At 39.1% G+C, this 18,326-nt stretch overlaps 2 protein-coding genes across 2 annotated transcripts in view; both read right to left on the bottom strand.

Moving 5' to 3' along the window:
- LOC111335551 (uncharacterized) overlaps positions 1-4,081 on the bottom strand; it is a 57,042-nt gene extending 52,961 nt beyond the window's left edge. The window contains exons 1-2 of the mRNA XM_088745754.1: positions 3,776-4,081; positions 3,279-3,379 (exon numbers count right to left, since the gene is read on the bottom strand). The gene's annotated coding sequence lies outside the window, so the exon portion shown is untranslated. The remainder of the gene's footprint in view (positions 1-3,278; positions 3,380-3,775) is intronic.
- Positions 4,082-7,834: 3,753 nt separating this feature from the next.
- LOC148741748 (uncharacterized) lies at positions 7,835-17,845 on the bottom strand. Its single transcript, XM_088737392.1, has 17 exons — positions 17,830-17,845; positions 16,028-16,200; positions 15,541-15,643; positions 15,149-15,207; positions 14,832-14,909; positions 14,504-14,708; positions 14,351-14,412; positions 14,216-14,251; positions 11,415-11,683; positions 11,236-11,322; positions 10,677-10,745; positions 9,906-9,959; positions 9,737-9,814; positions 9,512-9,560; positions 8,679-8,739; positions 8,536-8,580; positions 7,835-8,022 (listed from the first exon to the last, which is right to left on the bottom strand). Exons 1-16 carry the CDS (start codon positions 17,843-17,845, stop codon positions 8,561-8,563), a joined length of 1,419 nt encoding a protein of 472 aa, XP_088593518.1. The 3' UTR covers positions 7,835-8,022; positions 8,536-8,560.
- Positions 17,846-18,326: the final 481 nt, after the last annotated feature.

The following is an 18,326-nucleotide window of genomic DNA, read 5'->3' on the forward strand; positions in this document are numbered from 1 at the left end:
AATTAAACATAGTACATTCAAGAGGAGTGACTCAGACAATACTAACTCAGTGGCGGTTTTACAGTTGGAAATGATGTACACGAGAGGCGAGTAATCGGGCTAATACTTGAGAGGGGGGGGAGTGATCGCAACTAGGCGAGTGCTCATAAATATTTGACCTACGTTTGAGTTTTAAACTTAATTTTAGTGTATTTAATTGACTTTCTATTAATTCTTCGTGGCTTTTACCATTTTAGACAGGAAACATGAAAAATTTAATCGAGAATGTGACTTCTTTTTCCAGTTCCCGGTTTACTACGGATTGGTTGATCAATTGAAATAAATATGTTTACTTTCGAAAAGAAAAAGGAGATTGGCCTTATATTTCATACATCATCATGATTTCACGGCGGCAGCTATGGATGAAAATAGATGAGAAAAGAGCACCTTATTGGTTGGTCGGAGCTCCAAATAATGTAATCTTTATGAATAACAAACAGTTCTCACTTTTCAGTTAACGTTCCAGCAAAATTCCAAAGTATTGTTAGAAGATTCTGTTAGGTTTCTCTAACTTTCGCTTCTAAAAGAGCCAAGTGCTGTTTATGAGTTAATTGATATCAATTCTGTGCGGAGGATGAAAAGTACTTTAAAGAAAGAGGCGTTGAACGTGCGAAATTAAAATCTAAGAAGTATTTTCTTGATCGGGAATTCGACATGGAGTCAACCTAAAACGAGAATATCAAAGGGATTGAAAATATAAGAGGGGTAATTTTCCAGGAAATTCCTCGACGGGATCAATTTCTATAAGGTAAAGCTTTTTTTTCCTAATTGAAATAGCCTGGCGAAAGATAACGGAAACACTCCAATATTCAACTTCAAATTGTAATTTACGTAGAAATATCTGTCTTAATGTCAAATTCGCGACCGCAATAAGAAAAGGTGACAACAATTCTAACTGTAAGGCAACACCACCACAGGACAAGAAGACTGTCAAAGGGAATAGGAAATGATCAACTTGCTTCATGATCATAACTTTTTTAACTGAATGGCTCATAGTAATATTTCATTTCCATTCATTTTCAACTCTTAACTAAGTTTGAAAACAGATGTAATGAAAATTATTTCAATATGCCGGTTTTGTCGCTTAACAGTATTACGTCAATTCTACATAACTTAACATTCACTTGAGAGGCGGTCTCTTGTCAAAATCATTTTTCAAATTTTCTTCTTGGAAGCTTAAGAAGCATTTTACACGTTATTGGATGAAACACAACCCGCCCATAATAGAGTAGAACCCCTGACGCTCAGAAAAAGCAAAATGGCACTTCGCGAAAAAGTGAAAGGCTTTTAGTCACCTTTTACTCAATGAGCTTCCGTGGGCAGGCACTTTTTCGGTAGTCAGGTATGTATGAAAAACTGCATGAAAAAAACTTTGAGGGCTAGGCCAACCACGAACCCTCACTACTCTCCCCAAGCTGTTTCCATCAGAAAGATTTACAATTTTCACGCTTTTTCCTTTTTTTTAACATTTCTTCATGAGGAATTGACTTGTTCACTTCCAAAAGCCAGAGGAATCAAACTCGAGTGTAAGCAATCAAAGTGACACTATGGTGAACTCGCGGATAAACTATTCAAAATACAATTAAAATAAACAGTGATTGTTCTGAAATTAAAGCCAACGAACCTGTGATTCCAAGAAACAGAATTAGGTTGCCATCTCAAAATGACCTTCTCAAAGCTTTCCCAGAATCTAAGGCCGTATTAGCGCCACGAATTTGCATATCAAACCCTCAAACCCCTTTTTTATCCTTTCCTACGCTTTGTATATACAAGAGTAAGAATTGCTGTTAAATTAGAATCAAATAAACTTTATTTTCTTGCAAAAAGAATAAAACGGTCGGCAAAAGTAGCCATGCGAGAGTTTGCTAGTTAGGAGTGTTTCAGAGACACAGGAAAATAGATTGACGAGACTCAAGACAGAGGTGGCAGAGCGTTTAGAACACGGGGGTGGGGGTGGGGGGACATACACAGCCATACGCATACACCAACTCAATGTTTCTAAAATGCCCTCTGCGTTGTTTGTTGACACAAGCAAATCTCTTTGCCATCTTTACAGTTTCGAGTGTGTCTGTAATCGTTTTTTTTTTCACCTACTTTCATTTTTTTTGGGTTCCTACATATAAAATTAACTCGTATAGTTTCCAATAAGCACTCTGTCTGGTTTAATGGAGAACTGTCGGCAGGTGATAAACTTCTTGCATACAGGCAGCAGCCTGTATTTACATTTCCTTGTAAATTAGTCACAAGATTGGGAATGGATAACGATAAAAACTTCGACCTTATAAGTGTGATAATTCTCATAACCTATTAACTCGATAATGTCTGTATATTAGAAGGATAAATTACATTTTAATCTGGAACGATTAAAGTGTTAACAGCCGCACCAAGTCATATTTCTGAGTTATTGGCTCTTTGCTATTGAATTATTCGCCAAAACTTTGAATATATTTTCACTGGGATTTGTCTCAAGACGCCAACTTTTTCTTGCCCTCCAAGGACCACAAATATGAAGGCCATAAAGTAAAGCAAACACCTTTTGCCTTCTTTCACCTTGTTAACGATAAGTTATCCATTGCACACTAGCAGTGAAACCTTCGATGGCTCAGGAGACAAACTTTAAAACAATAACATCTTTCATTTTTTGTTGCATTTATGACGGCTTTCCCAGCCACCATTTTAACTATCAGGAATAAAAATCCATTGATTAGTTGCAAAAAATTTCCAAGATTTTCAAGAGCTGTTCTTCCTGTTGGGGATTAAACGTTACTGCACAAGTCAGAGTTTAACCTTTGCTATCTTCTTCTATTTGATAGAGGTTTATATTTCAATTCGTTTTGCAATTCTCATTTCAGTGTAAAAAGTGCACAGCTGGTGAACGGGAAAAAAAACAAAAGTTCCTGATATTTTCCTTTAACTTATCGTTATCAATCGTTTCATATTTTTAGTGTTTTTAGTCGCAGTTTTCATTTTCGATCAATTCAAGTCATCACAAATCGGAAATAAATGAGTTGCATATCTATATTTAGGGGGTCTTTTGGTGCATTTCACTCCTCTTCGGCGATTTTTGATAATAAAACAGCCTGGTATGTTCATCAATTCCAATGTAACACGGCTGTAGCACCCCCCTCCCCCCCTTTCCGTCTTTTGAAAAAAGATGTGAAATATCTAGAGTGGCACATAGATAACAGACTGTGCGTTACTGTAACGGTGAGAATATTATCAATGTCTTTACTACTTACAGAACAGATCATATACTTCTGCTGCAATGAAACATGCACTCTCAACACGCGGTGTATTAGACTTTGATCGTGTCTGCCCTGGAAAGTGAAACTTCTCTACACTGCAAGAAATCACGATACTTGACATCAAATATGAAAAATCAATTGCTTTTTAAAGAAGTTTTCGATGAGATGCATGAAAAACTAAAGTACTGACATAAATAGGGTGCGAGCTTTACGAGTTAATAGATAATTGCTAATTTTCGAGTTCAAAAACAACCTCAGCCGTATAAAATTCTTATCATTATGCAAATGATCGCTCGGTGTACTGCTCTCAAATTGCGAGTTCTTTGTTTCAGGAACTAAGGAGAAAATTACATCATAAAAGTAGCACAAACACCGTTGTGAGTTTTTTAAAGAATATTAAACAGGTACAAGGACCACAATTCGTATTTGTGGTCCAGGTTCAGTCCCTTTTACCTCTTTCCTTACAAAAACAAATAACTGCTGATAATTACCTGCAGAGGTTCAAGCTGAATCAGTTCACCCTGATGTCACCTGATACTTACGATCTTTCAGTCTATTCTAGAGAAATGAATAAAGGGGATAAGTTTCTAAAGAAATTGTGCTGCTGCGTTGGTGGGGGGTACATTTGTATACCAAGATAATTTGGTTTAATCAACCGAGTTAATAATGTAAATTGGCCACCATAAAGAGTTTCTAAACTGAAGTTTGGAGTCCTTCGTCAAAGCGAAAGACAAAGGACTAACTCTCAAAACATCAGCTTTGAAAAACTCTTTGTGGTGGCCAATTCACATTATTCTAGATAAAACCTCTAAAGGTACAAGGAGCCGGTACTGTTCTCATATTCGACCAAAAACATCGATCGACGGCATCCGTTTCCCTTAGTTTATAGTATCTTTGTCTTCGATCGAAATCGTGCAAATCAAAGCAACTGAAAAATGAAGAGCTCACAAAGAATCAGTCATGACTTGTAGCTATCTTACCGTTTAGAGACAGAAGCTTCAGTTGAACTGTGATCGATGTTGTGATGAAAATCAAAGGAAATAAATACCGAGGGCTGACGTTCCTTGCCAAACAAGGTACAAACTGTTTTAGTTTTACAAGCTGATATCCATCGTCAGTTATTAAATTTAGACGTACAAAACCGAAATACGTGTATAGAGATGGAAAATAAAAAATTAGGATAATAGTTATATATGTTCTCTTATCTTCCTTCCAGTGTGAGAAGATACTGAAATAGTTTTATCCTATGACCCGCCCGGCCTCGCTCGCGCATTCCCCTCGAAAACCATACTAAAAGCTAACGCGTGCAGGGCCGACGGGTTGACGTGAGCCAGTCCGGAAAAAGCCGTCCGGCCCTGCTGCCCTCACGTCACTTATTCACAAAAACCTAGAGGAAAGCTGAAATGAGAAAAACACTCGCGTTTTTCGAAGGAATCGGGAATCCCTTGTTCAGAATCGAAAAATATAAATGAAAAGTTACAATCCCAGAATTTAGTTTGTACTCGTGTGGCTGCTTGTACCCTTCTATTGCGACCCATTTAGGTTGAAATTTCCAACACTTAGTGGTCTTATGATAAAATATTTATTGACTGAGTTTGGTCGGGTCAGACGGAAAAATATTCGGCTCTTGGTAATGAGGCACATACCTCTCTGCGCTCCTTTCGTACGTCATGACCTCGATCGAGCCAAATATTTTCCCGTCCGGCCCGACCTAACTCAGTCAATGAGTACCTAGAATTTCACTTATCTTTCCGTAACATCCGATTTCCATTTTTACGCAGCTAAGATTCTTTTGCGAGGAGTTTACTTGACAGTACAACGTTGTGGTGGACTTTAAAGGGGTTGGGTTAAGAGGTAGCTGAATAGAAATCACTTTGACCAAAGCCGATTGTATGCGACTAAATTGGATCGAATATAATTCTCAGATCTAGATGAAATTTAAAATGCTTGACGTCGCAGTTTGTGATTGTCTTCTCGTTTGAGCAGTTTTTATCGGTTTATTTTAATCGCAAACATTTCAATAATTATCTCCCAACGCCTTCCGTTTAGTATCACAGAACAACGCGCTAAACTGAAATGATGAACTTGTTCCGGCTGTGTAAAGGAAACTGTAGCTTATAAACAGGACTGTTTCAATTGATTAAAAAAAAAAGATGGTACTCACCACGGCCTATAGCCTTCAGTTTCTTGCCTTTAAAATAATGCTCGTGCTTTAGTTTCTCCCAACATAAATTGTTCGCGTGGGACAGCCAGTGGAATGCGATCTTCTGTTTCGCAGTCATTTTCTACTCTAAGCTTACCATTTCTACCAGCCAGAGGTCTATTTCTGCCGTGCGGTACCGTTTAGAGTCTGGAGATGAAAGATTTCTGAGAATACTTGTGATCCAAGTAAGAGTATAATTCTCTCAAGAAGTAAACTTAGGAAACACGGCATGAAAACCTGAAATGAAATTGTTCTTTTGAAAATCATGAATGCAATATAGAAACGAGATGCTGATGAGAAATCCTAACAAAATAACAAATAAGCAAAAATAACAAAAGCCGAGTGTACATTGTGGCTCCGTTGGGATATTCGGACCAACACTCCAGATCTTAAAACAAGTGAGAAGAATATGCTACCTTTCAATTAAGAAATGGTTAGATACTCTAGTCTTCTCGGATAGGGACGAATAAATGGAGGTCCCGTCTCCTGTAGGGTTAGGGGTAGGAGACGTTAATTTCCCATGCACCAGATTACTGTGTGATGGATGTCCTCCCCTGGGGTGGTTGTTGGGTGGGAATTTTCCCTGAAAAACCCCCATGGGGAGTGGTCAATTAACATATGTATGTAGGTATGTATGTTTCTTTCGATTCCATGTGACTGGTCGAAATCTATGGATATGGATCAGAAAACTGGGAAGCTATTATGAACGATAAGTCTGTCGCTGTCGTCAAAGGCAGAAGGGCTATTTAAGGGTCAGTATTGATTTGAAGTAGAAGCTTGTTGGTGCCGGATAGGCCTGTCCCAATTGTATTCGTAAAGTGCTGGAAGGGTGGATGCTCACTGGAAAGCCAAAAACTTACCAAAAATCCAAAAAGTTGTTACCTAAATCTCAAGAGTTGCTTCCAAAATTTCTTGACGATTTTATATAAACGTTACATAGAGGCTTTATTTTCGGTTATTCACACTCGTAAATATGGGCGACATTTAAGGATACTTAATTCTAATGGAACAACACATGGTACAACAACAAACATATGAAACATATGTATGAACTGCGGTTATGAAACGTTTATGTGTACGATCCTTCGCAGTAAAGCACTATTTGAGCAATAGTGAAATTTTTCACTATTGCTCAAATAGTGCTTTACTGCGAAGGATCGTACACATAAACAACACATGGTACATTCGACGTGCTGCCAAATGTCATTTTAACAATTATCCGTCATATTAGATGAAGATCGCAATTGGCGTGCGAAACGTTGGCAAGTGACAGGTCATGTGCTAGGTTTTTGGGAAATCGACGACATTTTAGTGCTTGATATGTGCTCTAAACCTATGGTTTGCTACCAAAGGCAAAAATTGCTCGAAGTTGCCAGAACAGCAAAAATTTGTCCCAAACGCCAAAATTTGCTCAAAAGTCGCCGAGTAATATCGGGAAAGGCCTACCCATCGCTTCCCTGATCCTTTCCTTACTAAGTCGATCGATAACAGCTGCTGTTAGCGAATGACTGCTTACAAAAACAAGAGTGGCGATTGGCAATGCTTTGGGGGAAATAACGGCTGAGTTACTGTACGCAAACTTATTGGGAGTGTCGATGTTGGTGGAAACTTTGATGAGGTAAGAGGTACCGGCGGGATGGGGGGGGGGGGGGGGAAGAGCAGGGCAGCGCTTTCTTCGAGAAGAATGGCAAGCTGCCTCGCCATTTTGAATACCAGGAATTACAACACGCAAAACTATAGTGCTTTCCTTTGAAAAAATTTACATTTTACGTTATTTCTCTCTAAGTATGTCGACGAGGCAGTTCAATTGACACGTGGGAAACTTATTTTTGATTTTCCCACAGACAACATATCTAATTGCGAACGATAGGTGACCACCAAATGTCGGTTGACGACGTTGGAAACTGACTTAGCAACAGTCGTTCCCATAACGTGGGCAGCGAACGCTGGCGGTTTGAAAGCGTCAGGTGTGATGATCACTCCCGAACCGCGCACGGCATAAAGAAGTCTGCGAAAGAGTCAGGTCCGGAAGACTATGCTATAGATATCCAAAGACAATGGGAACTTGCAAATTAGTCGACTTCTAACGGTATTCCACAGGCGATCTCTAAATTGTCAACACGCTTCTAAAAACAAAAGTTCTTGGTGGATCTTGTAGAATGTGATGATCGATGTAAATAAACAACGGAAGCGAGTGAGTTTAAAAGTCAATGAAGTAAAAAGAAGCCGTCCTGTCGAGGACTTCCACGGTCTGTTCTTTCTGATCATCTCACAGACCATTGCCCGAGGGGATAAATGCTGTATGGACTACAATAAATCACGTCAAGCAGAGAAGACAAGCCAAAGGTCAAACCAAAATTCCTTTTAATGGTAGCTCCGGCCTCTTAAACTAGATTTAGTATAAAACTGCCTCGAAATTGAAAGCTAATCCCTACAAATTTATCCACGAGTTTTGCTAACACTTTAACTGTAACCCAGCCCGTCCATGTCGGAAAAGAGATCGATGAAGACATCCCGATGGGGCGAGTTGGAAGCCTGAAAAAGAAAACTTAACATCAATACAACTGAGCTGAAAACAAGCACTGGTGATTTGCGTTATCCACTATTACTTTAACTTCTTTTGATGGATTCTCTCAATAACATCATCGCTTGTCATGTGCCTGCAGTCGAACTATACGTAAGAGGTGACGATTATGAATTATTTACATTAATAAGTAGCCTTTTCAACGAAATTAAGAATTACGAAGCTCGCAAATAAGTGTTTAGGAACTTATGACTGATAGGCCCGAAGAATTTTTTCGACTGTTTAGTTCGATTGCTGTGCCAAAAAGGTTGCTGTTCCTCTCAAAAGGGAAATTAGATTACGATTTTCTAATTTCGCGACCCGATTTTTTTTCTTGACTCTAGGTAGTTTGGAATGATTTCCAAAAAGCAAGTTTTGTTTTAGCTTGGGGGAAGGGGGAGGATGTTAAAGAGTTCAGCAGCTTTTTTAATTCTCATAATGTCCCCTTAAAAAGAAAGAAAAAAATGTTGTGATCTAAAGCTCACCTTCGAGCAAGGTAAACGATGAAGCTCATAAGAAGATGTGAAACACTGTAAGAAATAAACGTTTGACACGTAAGGAATTGGAAAGACACTTGAGCTTCTAGAAATCGACTTTCTCTAAACAAAGAGAAACAAAGATAACTTACCATCTTGTCTGTGGCCCCGTAACATCTTTGAATCGACCATAATCTGAGTAGCAATGTACGACTGAAAGCAAATAAAGAGAAGACTATCTGTTTACCAAAATAAGCAAATCAACCCCTTCAGGCGGCTTGTATGTCAGCTGATGGCTAATAATGTCTACGGCTGATAGACTGTCCGACGATGAATACTTGGCCGAGAAGCGAAGCTTCGAGGGAAAATATGAAATTTTGAGAACACTGTCAGCCAAGGACAGTATCGGCCGACATACCAGTAGGCCATTCAGTTATAACCCTCTCTTTAAATTCATAGGGCACGAAAACAGCTCGTAAAAAGCCTGTGGCGGATGCGTACTTGCGACCAGCTTTATAGCATAACCAGTTTTCGTCCGCTGGCTTTGTTTCTTTTCGACGGAAATAACTTGAGGACAAATATCGATGAAGACGGGAGTTAACGCGTGACGACTGTCTGATGATTTTGCCATAAAGTAGACATAAAGTAAGTGACATAAAGTAGCCTATGAAATTGCGCTACAGAAGCTTATGACCTAGGTAATAATCTCGCGAAAATTAATGAGTGGCTTATAACTGACCAAAACTGACTCATGCAATAGGAATTCTAAAACTAAATAAGTGCACGCTGGCAAATCTAGACAAGAAAAAGTTCTCAAATTATGCTCGGACAACGCACATAGTCAGACTCGGATGACATGGGTAAAATCGGGAATGATTTTCACCATCGAAAAGAGAACCATACGACTAATGGTCAAATATTTCTTGAAGCATTCAAACGGTGAGCATTTTTCGCCATTATGCATATATCCAACATGTATGTTTACCTGGATTTGTTCCATGACATCATCACCCATCTCTTCCGCCATGCGATAACTGAAGGAGACAAGGGATTTTTTATATGTAAGGAAGCTTTAACTTGAATCAAGAACAGTAAAGGATGAGTGGGAATGCCAGGAATGAATCCTTAGTAGTAGCCGTCCGTTCAAATATATATTTATAACGCTATTCTACTGGCATAGCAGATACGCGAAGAACAATAAAGCAGTTACACATCATGGTCAGCGCTGTTGTACATGAGAGCATTTTGAAACATTAACATCATGTCTCTTAACATCACGCTAAGATTGCTATTAGCGTGATAATGTAAAACAAATCGTTAAGATACGTATGCCTTCGAACCCAAAACAATCCAATTAATGGCAGACTAATAATTCGCGCTATGTTCTTACCCCATTTTCAATGTTCTTTTTTATCGTTGATAAATCCATAGGTCTGCAAAAAGATGAGACGGTTTAACTAGGGATATTTTGGTGGATCATTGTTTAATGGTTGTCACACTTAATGGTAACTTCGTTGACATTTCTGTAACAAACAAACTGCGACAATTTTCAATTCATAAACCTTTCCCAATCTTCACTTATTCTGAGGCTTATTGATTCAGAGTAATCAGAGAGTGCCATTTTCATGATTTTCTGATGTTCACAGTAAAAGAGATACAGCAGCCTTATAGTCAGCGCGCTTGACTCCGTGTCGAGAGGCCTCAAATCGGTAGAAGGCTGTGGCTGGGTCATCATGTTGTGTTCTGTAGCAACAGCAGCACCATACCCAAGCCAACCGCTCTAGGAGAATTGCAGTCGATTAACCCTCTACACCCTAACATCAGTATGCATCTTCTCAGTACCGTTTCCATATATTTCCTGAGGTACTAACAAGGAGAATTTGTTTAACAATCGAGAGCTTCTTCAGTTGGTGATCATTTTCTATATTCTCATGACTATAATGTGTGATTCAGGGGTGATCTTGAAAGGAGAAATTAGATACTCGTCACTCTTGGAGGTCAAAGGTTTTAAACATCTATCTAAGGGGATTGTAAATACTCTTGGTCTATTTAAGACATAGAAACATCACAAGCTCCTGTAACTCTGCAAGTTGTACTTGTATATACACTCTTCTCTTACATCCCAAGTCGAGTCCCTTGTACGTTTTTACCTGAAAACAATGCTATGGTATCCTGGTGCCTCGTCGTCTGTAACTGGGTGCAGAAACACGTTTGCATATCTGATAAAACAAAGATAGAAATGAAATGTATTTCATTTGGAGAAGTTAAGAAGTGAAAGGAGAGCAGAGTGACCAGATGTTAACCTGGTGGATGTGCCACGGCTAAAATCCAGTTTCTTTTTTCTTACTCATTCAAGATATTGTGTGGGTTTCAAGTGATCATAGGGTACCTTTTACCATGATCACACAAGACTAACTTGTGCTATTCAAATTGAAAGCACAAAGACATATGTTGGGAAAAAAGGCGCTTTACAGTAAATTGGCGCGTTCAATGGCGAACAAAAGACTACAATCAAACCCTTAGACGAAATGTGCGACATGTATCGACTTCCCTCAATTTCAATGCATTAAACCAAAACTGGAGAATGACGATGGCCAAATACATCGGGTGGACATTGAAATAACACCAGATTCTGTTCACTTATCTTTAAGGAAACGTTTAACAGCTGAATGAGAGAAGTATTAATCCTGGGTAAACAATCATTCTTACTTATGATTGGCTGCAGCTCTCCAGACCAGCATTATTGACTTTTTCCATGTTTTCTGTGCCTGAATGGCTTCTTGTTCGTCACTGCTTCTAAACCAAATAAACAAGCAAACAAACACCTTACATCAATTTAAAATTAAATTTTGTACTAGAAGCAATCCACATCCACCAGCAGCACTTACCCCTGGGACACTTGAGAAGCGGGGCTACCGGGTACGGATTCAGACCCCGCCTTGTCCAACAAGAATTCTTTCATCGAGGAGCAGGGTTCATCCTTCTCAGACTGACTCCGGTCCCCTGGGTCGGACACTGCCTCGTCTCCACTCTCCCGCTCCATCTCTTCATCGCTGTCCTCCTTCTTTTCCTCGGCAATAGACTCGTTTTCTTCTTCGTCCTCTGTCTTTTCGCTGGCCTTCTCAGATTCCACATCTAATGTCTCCATTTTGGATTCCTTTATGAGAAAAAGAAATCGTGTATCAGTGAATAGCCGTCCACGAAGACATTATTACTGATTTTTCAAGAATTAGTACACAAACCAGGATAGTAAGGGAAAACGTTTCCTTACACTGTTTTTTTTTGCTTTCTTTACACTTATGATGGACGATCCTCGCAGTAGATAGCGCTATTTGAGCAATAGCGAAATTCAGACCTGAAAAAAATCAGGCCTGTACGGGACTCGAACCACTGACCTCTGCGATACTAGTGCAGCGCTCTAACCAATTGAGCTAACAAGCCAACTGAGAGCAGGCCGTTAAGTTGATTCGTAATGAACCCGTGAAAGTGATAAATGAGATAGAATAAATATATGAAAATCATATATTTTGAACTGCGGTATTTGATACGTATGATGGACGATCCTCGCAGTAGATAGCGCTATTTGAGCAATAGCGAAATTCAGACCTGAAAAAAATCAGGCCTGTACGGGACTCGAACCACTGACCTCTGCGATACTAGTGCAGCGCTCTAACCAATTGAGCTAACAAGCCAACTGAGAGCAGGCCGTTAAGTTGATTCGTAATGAACCCGTGAAAGTGATAAATGAGATAGAATAAATATATGAAAATCATATATTTTGAACTGCGGTATTTGATACGTATGATGGACGATCCTCGCAGTAGATAGCGCTATTTGAGCAATAGCGAAATTCAGACCTGAAAAAAATCAGGCCTGTACGGGACTCGAACCACTGACCTCTGCGATACTAGTGCAGCGCTCTAACCAATTGAGCTAACAAGCCAACTGAGAGCAGGCCGTTAAGTTGATTCGTAATGAACCCGTGAAAGTGATAAATGAGATAGAATAAATATATGAAAATCATATATTTTGAACTGCGGTATTTGATACGTATGATGGACGATCCTCGCAGTAGATAGCGCTATTTGAGCAATAGCGAAATTCAGACCTGAAAAAAATCAGGCCTGTACGGGACTCGAACCACTGACCTCTGCGATACTAGTGCAGCGCTCTAACCAATTGAGCTAACAAGCCAACTGAGAGCAGGCCGTTAAGTTGATTCGTAATGAACCCGTGAAAGTGATAAATGAGATAGAATAAATATATGAAAATCATATATTTTGAACTGCGGTATTTGATACGTATGATGGACGATCCTCGCAGTAGATAGCGCTATTTGAGCAATAGCGAAATTCAGACCTGAAAAAAATCAGGCCTGTACGGGACTCGAACCACTGACCTCTGCGATACTAGTGCAGCGCTCTAACCAATTGAGCTAACAAGCCAACTGAGAGCAGGCCGTTAAGTTGATTCGTAATGAACCCGTGAAAGTGATAAATGAGATAGAATAAATATATGAAAATCATATATTTTGAACTGCGGTATTTGATACGTATGATGGACGATCCTCGCAGTAGATAGCGCTATTTGAGCAATAGCGAAATTCAGACCTGAAAAAAATCAGGCCTGTACGGGACTCGAACCACTGACCTCTGCGATACTAGTGCAGCGCTCTAACCAATTGAGCTAACAAGCCAACTGAGAGCAGGCCGTTAAGTTGATTCGTAATGAACCCGTGAAAGTGATAAATGAGATAGAATAAATATATGAAAATCATATATTTTGAACTGCGGTATTTGATACGTATGATGGACGATCCTCGCAGTAGATAGCGCTATTTGAGCAATAGCGAAATTCAGACCTGAAAAAAATCAGGCCTGTACGGGACTCGAACCACTGACCTCTGCGATACTAGTGCAGCGCTCTAACCAATTGAGCTAACAAGCCAACTGAGAGCAGGCCGTTAAGTTGATTCGTAATGAACCCGTGAAAGTGATAAATGAGATAGAATAAATATATGAAAATCATATATTTTGAACTGCGGTATTTGATACGTATGATGGACGATCCTCGCAGTAGATAGCGCTATTTGAGCAATAGCGAAATTCAGACCTGAAAAAAATCAGGCCTGTACGGGACTCGAACCACTGACCTCTGCGATACTAGTGCAGCGCTCTAACCAATTGAGCTAACAAGCCAACTGAGAGCAGGCCGTTAAGTTGATTCGTAATGAACCCGTGAAAGTGATTGATTGCTCAAATAGCGCTATCTACTGCGAGGATCGTCCATCATACGTATCAAATACCGCAGTTCAAAATATATGATTTTCATATATTTATTCTATCTCATTTATCACTTTCACGGGTTCATTACGAATCAACTTAACGGCCTGCTCTCAGTTGGCTTGTTAGCTCAATTGGTTAGAGCGCTGCACTAGTATCGCAGAGGTCAGTGGTTCGAGTCCCGTACAGGCCTGATTTTTTTTTTTTTTTTTTCAGGTCTGAATTTCGCTATTGCTCAAATAGCGCTATCTACTGCGAGGATCGTCCATCATACGTATCAAATACCGCAGTTCAAAATATATGATTTTCATATATTTATTCTATCTCCTTTCTTTACACTGTTTTAACACTAACAAGGTCTGATTTTGAGGAATCGATTCAAGAGTTTTCTTTTTCACTCTCCATACCTCTTCATGTTCCTCTTCAACGTCACCTTCGTTGTCCTATGGGATGGGATGAAATCGTTAATTCTTAATTAATATAAAAAACAATTTGAGGTATAGAATGGCATAAGGAAGATTAACAGAAACAGTGACAAGTACCGTTGAGGTTGCAGATTTGCTGCGATGTCTTTGATTCCTTCTTGCTGCTCTTGGTGGTCGACCTAATAAATGAAAAAAGAAACTTCATGTCAACCAAAAACCAACGCGTGAAAAAAAACTTACTTAACATTAAATACTGAGTTCATCCCTCACCAGGCCTCCCAGGTTTGGATGCACGTTTCTGGACTCGCGGAGAAGAGACTGGGGTCTCAATAGTCTCAACTTTTATTTCAGGGATGACCGCTGATCGTTCAGTAGAGGCTCGGGCAGTACTAGCGTCATTTTCGAGAATGTCGCTCGCAAGTTCTGTACCGCTGTTTTTCTCGGAATTCTTCACAGCTGGTTCAAAACTTTTGGGCTATTATTTCCTGCAGTATGAAACAAATAAGAAATCTTGCCTAGGTAACAAGTGGCAAAATTCCTGAAAAAAAAAAAAAAACACAACAACAACAAAAAGTTGTTCAAGACTGGTTAAACTTACCTTCCTGTCTGCTGGAGGGGTAGTGGGTGGGGGTGTAATTGCCAAAAGGGAGGGCAGAGTTGCAGTCAGAGCAGCAGTCTGAGAAATAACAATTTCATCTTATTCTACGATAATACAAATGACAATGATAACAAAAGCTAACATCGGTGTGCAGCTCTAATGACATCATTGAAAAAGACTGGCATGTTCAAGTTTCTTTGAAACTTCGCGTGAGACGAAAACGTCGCTACATGATTCACACTGTAAATTGGGATTAAATCTTTGACATTAATTATATAATTTCAAAGAACGACAATGAACTTGAGTGAAGCACTTACCTTAGGATTGACTGAGATGGCTGGTACTGGTGTGGATACGCTTAGAACCGCCTGAGTGCCTGTTAATTAAATAACAGCTTCACTGAGTACTAGTTACCATCGTGAAGCTCGCATGAGTCAAATGTTTAATACAATCACATATCCCAAGAAGTGCAGCTTTCAGAGCCATACTGTGTAGAGTGATTTCACAATCTTGCTGTTAATGTGCGTTAAAAAAATTCCTTCCAAGTTTGTCATTTCTTCCATACCTTACTGGCCTTTAATAAAAAAATATTCACCAGGCAAGCAAAATTTCACTTGTTTTGTTTATAAACTCTTTAGAGGGAGAGCAGCCCAATTCCAATATTAGACATAAATCTGTGCACTCTTGGCATATCACTTTTTTTTTATACCTCCTGTAGTCCCCCTTTCACTTCCAATCACAGATAAAGAGTTTTCTACTGGTGTCCCTGTTGAAGGTTCCACCAACACTGATGAATCCATTCCTCCTAGGGTCTTAAGAAGAGTTAAAAATTAGAGTAACGAGCAAATGTCAGTAATTAGGATCGAGGAAAGGCAGTTAAGATGAAATCTGACGAGTATGCTAACCAGTTACCTACAGTGGGGTTCATACATGTAGCAGAATAAGGAAGTTACCAGTAAGTAACGAGTGGCTGCTGGAAGTTTGGAGTTCTTCTCCCTGGTGCTTACTGCAGATACTAATTGTCTGTATCATTTACTTTCAAAATAATGAAATGATCGCTTTGGAACGGATTGCATGTTGTCAGAGAACACAGGAAGTACTTGCATCATACACTTGCATATGGAAGGCTTTCTAGAACAATTTTGATTAAAATGTTACTTGATTTAAGAGTTACAAGCAGCAATACAGTAGAATACCTTGGGTACTGGTCCTCCAAATGATGAAAGAGAGTTGACAGATGGAGATGTAGCAGGAGTATCAGCAAGAAGTTTAGAAAGTGTGGGAGCGGTGACTGATGGAGCTTGAGGTGTGTTTCCTGGTCTCTCCCTCATGGAGTCCAGCTTTGCGTGCTCCATGGAGGGAGTAACCCCTAGACAACACAAAAATAATAAAAAAAATTAAATAAATGAATTAAAACTTGTAGTGTACAAGTATTTCCTTTTCTCTTCCAGCCTTTTTGGGCTCCATTGAGGGGGTAAGCCCCCCCCCCCAAAAAAAAAAACCCGAACAAAAACAAAAACAAAAACAAAAAGAAAAAAGACAAATGAATTTAAACAACTACAATAAAAGAAGGCTGCTGTAATTTTTTTATTTTAGTTTATAAGTTTGCAGACAGCCTTATCACTTATGTTGTTTCCCTTAAGTTTTGACTTTAATGAATTTGAATATATGAAAATCATATACGTGTACTGCGGTTTTAAGAAATGTATGAAAGCAATCCTTGCAGTAATGAACACTACTAGTATGGAGTACTTAAAACAAGGCCTGAAAAAATTCAGGCCCATACACAATTTGTGTTTAGTAAGTTTTAGCCATAAAATATGATTTTATGAAATAAAACAAAATCAAATCAATTTTCAAATTCAATCCTGGACATAACTGGAATAACAACCAGCACCTACATGTAGTATTCTTTGTTGTGAGTTATCATCAACATCATTACCATCATAAAAAATTTTTCATATGCTTTGTGATAATGGTTTTCGTATTTCTGCACAAGACTACAGCCACATCTCGTGCGTGGTAAATTAATGTATCTTACCCCTAACCCTGCCAGGAGATGGGGCCTACGGTTTATTCGTCCTTATCTGAGAAGACTAGAGTATCTATCCATTTCTTGAATATAGAAAGGCAGCAAATTCTCCTCACTTGTTTTAAGACCATGAGTATTGGTCTGGCCGGAGCTCAAACCCTCGACTTCCCACACAACACAATCCGGCGCTCTAACCAATTCAACTAACTGGGAGGCGGTTTCAGGGATTTTACTACTTTAGGTCCTGTCTTTTAATCCAGGTCATAAGTGCAACATCTCTTTGGCATTTCCAGGCTACCATTTTTTTGGATTTCTGGTTTCTATGGGTCTTATGTTTTTTTAGATCACAAGTGTTTTAATTGAAGGTTTTGCTGATCTCAGACTTTTAAGTCTTGCACTTTTCAACTTTAGTACTTTTGGACACTAAATTTAGGATTTTTACTGTAGGTCTTTACTTGTTGGATGTTTGGTCTCAAAATTTTTGGGTCTTAAAATGTTGTTAGTCTTTTTGGATACGAAGGTCTGTAGGGTCTATGGATCTCAAGTTTGTTGAGAAATAGACTTTCCAGATCCTAATTTTTTTTGGTTTGTGGCTATTTCAAAGTTTTAAGTTTTGGGGGCCCTGGATTTTTCAGTTTTTTCTTTTGTGGGTCTTCTCTGTTTCCCGACCCTAGTTTTCTGGGTCATTATTGGTATTGCATTTGATATTTTTTGGATCTTTATCATGTTAGAGGTCGAGCTGCAAACTTGAGTTATTTGGTGCTCACCATTATTTGATGAATTACCCAGAGTAGAAATCACTCACATTTTTATCTCCTCCCCTTCCCCTCCCCTCCCCTCACAGTATCATTTGAGTACTGATAAGGAGGCCCATGGATTTTTTATTCTAATTCAGATAATATATTAAATTCATTAAATATTTTTATTACACATATAAGAGAGGACTTTGATATGTGAAGCTCAGACCTCTACTTGGCTCCATGGCTTATAACTGCTCATGTTCATAAATGGTTTTTGGTGTGTGCCTGTCCTTGTGCATGGATAAACTGAGTCAAGATGTTAAGGACATTAGCCAGAAGGCTCATTTTTTGATTGATTATTGATTAGTTCACTAATTTCAGAATGATCTTAGATAGCCACATAGTTACAATGCTTATCTGTTTTTCCGTATTTCTATTGGTTTTGTAATCGGACCTTTCAGCGTCACCACGCGCATATAAAAGGCAATTTTAGCGTCCCTTTAATCAGTTCTTCGTAAGTTTTGAATAGCCTTGGTAAACTTTCGCTCTTTCGTTTTTCTCAACCTCTGGCACAAGCGGGACCGATATGTGAGTACCTTTGTAATTTTGTTTTTCCCTCTCCAGTCTTTTCAGTGTTGGGCGACAATATACAAACAAATATTGCAATGATCTGTATAGATTTCAGATTCAAAGGCCAAATTCGTGCCAATTTGCGAGTCAGTG

This window comes from Stylophora pistillata, chromosome 1 (genome assembly GCF_964205215.1).
Source record: "Stylophora pistillata chromosome 1, jaStyPist1.2, whole genome shotgun sequence".
NCBI classification, from domain to species: domain Eukaryota; kingdom Metazoa; phylum Cnidaria; class Anthozoa; order Scleractinia; family Pocilloporidae; genus Stylophora; species Stylophora pistillata.